The following is a 6,853-nucleotide window of genomic DNA, read 5'->3' as shown; positions in this document are numbered from 1 at the left end:
TTTCAGATCAATTGCTGGTAATTGGAAACGGAAAGCTCCCAGTAGACTCAATTTCAGGACTTATACAACTACCTGCTGAATTCTGTAATTTAGTGACGTCCAAAAATGAATTGATTGAAAAAGTATTTCCGAATATTCTAAACAATTATAAAAATAATAAATGGCTTAAGTGAAAGAGAGATTCTTGCACCCAAAAATATAGACGTCCACGAAATCAACAATTTTGTTTTGACCGAGATTCGAGACCAGGCAGTCCTTTACAAGTCAGTCGACACAGTTTTGGAACCAAATGAGGCGGTTAATTATGCATCTGAATTTTTGAATTCCATGGATCTTTCAGGGTTTCCACCACACGTACTACAACTAAAAATAGGCGTACCAATAATACTTTTAAGAAATATCAACCCACCAAAGCTTTGCAATGGCACGCGACTTGCCGTAAAAAAAAAACAATGGAAAACGTAATAGAGGCCACAATCTTGACAGGGCCTTTTTAGGGTGAGGCTGTTCTTATTCCTCGCATTCCCATGATTCCAACGGATCTGCCTTTTCAATTTAAAAGATTGCAATTCCCAATTCGATTAGCATTTGCAATCACCATCAACAAAGCTCAAGGTCAATCATTAGAAAAATGTGGTATTGATCTTAATACTGATTGTTTTTCCCATGAACAATTGTACGTTGTATGTTCGAGGGTCGGTAAACCTGACAATCTATTTATATGCAGCGACAATTGGACAGCAAATAATGTTGTATATTCGCAGGTTTTACGCAGTTAATTTGTATTGTATCTATCTATCTATCTATCTATATAAAAACGAGTTGTGTGTATGCATGTTTGTTTGTTTGTAAAAAGAGCGTTTGCATATGACGTCGTTATTAGTACATAAGGCTTTGTATATGCACAGACAATTGGAAAGCCAAGTTTTACGTAGTTCAAAACACATATATAAATCTATCTATCTTCATAGGTGGTACACAGGGACACAGCTACAATGGCGCGTAACTAATATGGCACGTAACGACTTACGCGTTCTCGCTAATTTCTTTATGATAATTCAGTGCCTTAGAAGCATAGCTGGAATTCTAGCTGTGTTGTCAGATACATAAAACGCTGTTTTAAAAGAAGTTTCGCGAAACGAAATCAGAGGAATAACTGGGAACTCTCTTAAATGTTGGTAAAAGATTAGTTTGTTTGATAATTGCTTGTATTTACTTGTTGTTTGTTACATATTTTGGTTGTTGGTAAAATATTACTTAGTTTGACTTTGAATCGTAGTCAGTTCTTTTAAGAAGTGTTTCTTGGAGTAGATGGGTAATGAAAAAATGCTGGGCCCCGCTCATCAAATCTGAAGAAAATTATTCTATTATGAATTCTTTAATTTTAATGCCACAATTCCAGCTCACTATGTAAAGACGCTCTCGGACTATCTTGAATAATTCTTGATCCTTAGATTGATAAAGCTTTACGACATCTGACAATTTATCAACTTCAATTTTTCGGTTTTTTGCACTAGCTTCTTCTGGAAGAAAGATGTGATTGGTTTTGAACCATTGTTTTGCTGTTGGTCTAAGTCTATCTGTGTATTTTGTAACGTTCTTCTTAAACCACTTTTGCGTTAATGCAGGTTCTTTGTCATTCAAAAAGAGTTTTACTGAAATGTAATCACTGTCACTTTCTACGATGACATGGCGCACAAATGGTAAAATAGATTTGATCTCATTTTCAACCTTTAATGGTGATATAAGCCGTCCTTTTACAGAGACCATCGCATTTTGGTTACCGCTTACTAAGAGAAAATCATTTAGAATATGTCCCAAGTCACCAGAATGGAAAGAACCATCTTTATCAATAGCTTCAGTTGTTCTTCTTTCGTCACAAAGATAACCCATAAATATGTTTTTTCCGCTTAATCTAAGCTGACCAGATGGCAGAACAAAAACCAGGGGGCTTACGAAGGCTCTTTTATCCATTTCAGAATAGAAGTTCCCAGCTGTTTTGGCCCACAGATGAGGCCCACAAGTCTCGCTCATGCCATAGTATTCCCAAATTTGAAGACCGGTCTTTTTAAAGCCGTCAATGATGTGTTGAGATATACGTTCCCCACCAGAATAGCCATTAATACACTTATCAAGTCCTAGTCCTTCTCTTTGGTTTTTGAACAAGTCCGCTATCTTTTTCTTCGTTACTTGATCATCGGTAATCTTTTCATATAGTTTTTCCCATATAAATGGATTGGCGAAAAAAACCGTAGGTCTAACCTTTTTCAAAACTACAGTTAATTGAAACTCTCTTTGACTGATATCCAGAAAATGAACAGTAGCACTATTGATAAGAGAGACATACACATCGGTCATTAGGGCATTTACATGACTTAGAGGTATTAAACTGAGAATAATTTGATTTTTTTCAAACAGAACTTTCTTTTCAGCTGCGTGAGAGTGCAACTTTTTTTCAATTAGTCGAGCATTCTCAGTTAGGTTAATGTGACTTAACATAACACCTTTGGGGGGATTATCTCCTGATTCATCTTCATAAACAATCGAACAACATGCGTTGAACTCTATTCTTTTCCGCCGAGCGATCAATTCACTCGTTGTGCTTTGTTGTCTACCCATGCTTAAAAATGTTTCCCAGGAATATGTGTCTTCCTCTTCTGTGTCAAGCATTTCGTTTACCTGAATAATTGCTTTTAATCGTGGTATTTTGTTCTTAACCTTCAATACTTTAGCCATTAATTCCTTATTTTCAACGATAACAAAATTAGCTCGGCACTTTTGCGCGCAACGTGATATGAGTTCAGGTGTGAGGTTAGTAGAAATTCCAACTGCAATTCCACCTGCTGTAATAGCGCCAAAATGCGAAAAACACCATTCGGGACAATTGTTGGAAATAATAAATACACTGTGAAGAGGTTCTAATCCGAGCTTCAAAAAGGCTTTTGCAGCGTCATTCACGATTTCAAGATAGTTGGAATATGTATATTTTATAAATTTACCTTCTTTTTCTATAGAAAATGCTATATTTTGGTTGCCCTTCGTACAATCCTCTAAAAATGTTAGAACTGAGGTGGGACGATTAACAGATTTACAATCTATTGTATTGAAAGATCTCTTAACACAATCGGTTGGGTCCCAAGCTGCAACTCTATAAACGTCAATTCTTTGGTCTGAACCTAGAATATCCTCTGTGCAATCTTCTTGACTAATTGAAGCAATTGACTGATTATTCATTGCATAAGTGTCTGCTTCTAATTCAACTCTTTCATTAGCCCTCATTTTAGATACGCTTATTAGATATAGGAAAAACAAATTATACGTTAATTTGTTAACGTAGGAACTTAGGAAATAAGTTTTGCAATATGCTTGGGTTTCTTTTGCACTATTTTTGGGGTATATTTTTACATTGTTTCATGTCATAATTAAATTTTTTTTAAGTTGCACATCACTGACGTGCTGAAAAAATATGATTGCCTGCTTTAATAAAATTATGTTTCTCATTTACTATACAAAGTCAAAGATGTCATTAACCGTGAAGTCATCATCTTCTCAAGCCTAAATCTACAATACCCAAAATCTATTATAATAGATGAGTAAGATAACATCACGAGAAATGTAGCCATATAAATTTATGCGTGCACTGAAAAAAAATGGTCTATATGACCGTCACTGTTAAATTGTTTTAAACATGATCATGGATAACGGATCCGAGTCCCTAGTGTTAGTTAGTACTTGGGTGAGAGATGTTGTAAAATGACAACGGATTATTAAAACTGTCATTGAGTAAAAACTCCATAGTCTGGAATTCACGAAGATGGGAAGCTTGGAAAGTGCTGAAAGGGAAAAGGACGGGATAGACACGAACTGCAGCTCTCCCGCAGAATAAGAAAATAAGTCATAATCTTGGATATATTTAATGAGAACTTAACTATATAAGTACATTGTGAGAATTTCAGCTGCAGCTAAAACAGAGGGAGATGAGGAAATCCAAAAGACTAGAAATAACTGACTCACTGGGGTCACTTACCAAAAATTGGGTACCCAGTGGAGGGTTCTAGGCATGTTCAATGGCAGTAAGCACCATCAGTTAGTCCCTCGAACTCAATGGTAAAAAGAGGACGACCCACAAAACACAGCACTAAAAGTTACTTTGGCAAAGCAGTACTCCAAAGTAAATTCTAGGGTGCTCTTTAGTAACCAAAAGCTAAAAACCCTGTTTAAAATTGTGTCTATTGAGAAAAATTACCACATATAATTGATTGAAAATTAAGAATCCTGGTTAGTTTTGGAGGTAAAATCCAATTTTTGGGAATTTCAAAAAAAGCCTAGAATCACTAAAACATTATGTCAAACCAGAACAAAAAGTACACCTTTGGAATCAAATTTATTGATAAACCCCGTTGGGAAAAGTATATCGCTCTTGCTCCAGCATCAAGGAAAATCACTTTTTAGCATTGGTAGTAGACTCATATATCGTCTTTTATTTTATTGTTTTCTTTTTTGACATTAGCGGGGCACTAGTATGACATCATATAGTCCTGTTTAATGGGTCTCTTGTAAGAAAATTACTATATATATTTTGGCACTAGTCTTGGGTATTAGGGCGACTTTTTTCAATATTATGAAAAATATAAACATACAACTCAGAATACGGGTTATCTTCAGTAAAGTGCAAATAATCTTCTGGTCTTTGGAAGGCACACGGTCAATCAGACAAACTCATTTTAGTTTTTGCTCGTTTTGAGTGTTGCTCAAATTTATTTACTCGGTTATTTTGTTATTTTTTTAATTACTGTTCGTTCGGGTGTCATTTATGTACTTATAGTGATTTATGTTAGTTTTACGATTTGAAAAGTATCTGGCTTTATCTCCGCTAATTGTCATTTTAATGTAGCTCTTTACTTATCTTTTAAACTTCTTTGGTGCTAAGGTTTTGGTGTTTAAACTACTCAAATCCTTTATTAAGGATAAAAAAACTGGATGCATTATTAAACTTTCCCTTCAAGACACGTTAATGTCATATTAATCATACGCAAAGAATGTGAACTGTTAAGAACAGCTGTCTATACCCGAATTAGTTAAAAATATAATTAAAAAACACAGTCATAGAATTATTTGAAATTTCTTAGGCATGAGTTTTGCATGTTAAAACGATATTTGAAAAAAACCCACCATTTGGATACGCCAGAGATCCCTACAGCCTCTTTTAATTTACTTTCTTTTTTGAACTTGCTCTCTTTTTTATTTTTATAAATGTTTGTACCTTTTTCACCTGAATTTGTGGGCAATTATATGACCACTTCCAAATGTTCAATTACTTCCAAGTTTCACCATTATATGCACTCCCAATGACAATCCGATAACAAAAATCAGTGTTCGCTGTTTTGTGTTTTCCTCCTCCGAAATATATGACAAAAGCTGTATCTTCATATACAAGATGATATAACACACGGATGACGTCATATATTTTAGGCTTTGATTCTCCTCCAACTTTGGATTGATAATGGATAGTAAAAATAAGCTCTTATTTTATCAACAATGCTTTTGCTATGGTCGTCTTAGATCCACATAAGAATATTCTGTTTAGATATTGTGTCTGTAATTGTTGCACATCTTTATATGCTTACTAGCTGGGTCTCGGTGGCTTCGCCGCCAGGCCCCACCATGGCACTTGGCAGGTTTCTACCTTCAATTTCAGAGGCAGTAATGCCGTACGGCATTTATATCTAAAAAAGAAGGTAGCCCAACAAAATAAATGCTATGCATGGACAAAAAGAATGTCCCAAGGCAAAGTGGCGTTTTCAGCCATTTGGTTATAAATAAATAAAAGCTCTTTTGACTACAGCAAAATCAGCTAGCTCATAAATTCCGACTGTTTTATTTTCCGACTATGTATCGAAAATTTAATAAAAGTACCTTGGACTGCAGCAAACGCTGCAACTTGGTAAACTCTGAGTCTTTTAATTCGTGAATGAGTGTACAAAATTAAATAAAAGTACTATTGCATACAACAAACTCATCTAGTAGGTAAATTCCGAGTGTCTTAGTTAAATAATTAATGATTACACTTTTGACTGCATTAAACTCAGATAGTTGATAAATTCCAAGTTTTTAGTTGCTGGCTGAGTTCCAATAATTAATAAAAGCACTTTGACTGCTAAAAACCTAGCTAGATGGCAAATCCCGAATGCTTTAGTTACTGACAGCGCATTAAAATTAATAAACTCACTTTTAAGTACAACATACTTAGCTAATTGGTAAATTCCGAGTCTTTTAATTCGTAACTATAAAAAAATTAACAAAAACACTTTTTGTATACAACAAACTCAGGTAGTAGGTAAATTCCAAGTGTCTTAGTTGATGCCTGAGAACCAAAAAGAAATAATATAAGCACTTTTCACTACAAAAACTTCAGCTAGTTGTTCAACTATGAGTATTCTAGTTACCAACAGCGAGGTTACATTGAGTTAAGTGTTTTAAGTTAGGTTCAATTAGGTTCACTTAGTGTGGCAGGCCCTGCTAAGTGAACTTAAGTACTTGAAATAACTTGATTTCTTGAACTTGATTTCTTGAATAACTTGATTTTGATAAATTGATTAATAACTTGAAAGCAATTAACTTCTATTTTCAAAATCACAAGCCTAACTTGAAAGCAGTTAACTTCAATTTTTACAATCAAGGAAGATTTCACAGGATACATTCCTTGATTCAAGCTTCTTACTAGCGTGTAACATCAAAAATTGTCTTAAAATAGGTCAGTTGAAGGACAAGTCCTTGAAATATTTCTGCAGTTTAATAACCTATTGTCCTATGATTTCCTTCAAAAAATAAACAATTGACAAACCATTTGTAA

At 34.5% G+C, this 6,853-nt stretch overlaps 1 protein-coding gene across 1 annotated transcript; it reads right to left on the bottom strand.

Moving 5' to 3' along the window:
• Positions 1 to 1,359: 1,359 nt before the first annotated feature.
• LOC136036822 (long-chain-fatty-acid--CoA ligase ACSBG2-like) lies at positions 1,360 to 3,279 on the bottom strand. Its single transcript, XM_065719154.1, has one exon. It carries the CDS (start codon positions 3,277 to 3,279, stop codon positions 1,360 to 1,362), a length of 1,920 nt encoding a protein of 639 aa, XP_065575226.1.
• Positions 3,280 to 6,853: the final 3,574 nt, after the last annotated feature.

Source organism: Artemia franciscana, chromosome 16 (assembly GCF_032884065.1).
Source record: "Artemia franciscana chromosome 16, ASM3288406v1, whole genome shotgun sequence".
NCBI lineage: Eukaryota > Metazoa > Arthropoda > Branchiopoda > Anostraca > Artemiidae > Artemia > Artemia franciscana.
Note: the sequence above shows the minus strand (reverse complement) of the source record. Positions and strands in the feature narration are given on the sequence as shown.

Bases quoted from the DNA above. Each gene is read 5' to 3' on its own strand.
- LOC136036822 (XM_065719154.1), bottom strand. From the start codon at position 3,279: ATGAGGGCTAATGAAAGAGTTGAATTAGAAGCAGACACTTATGCAATG.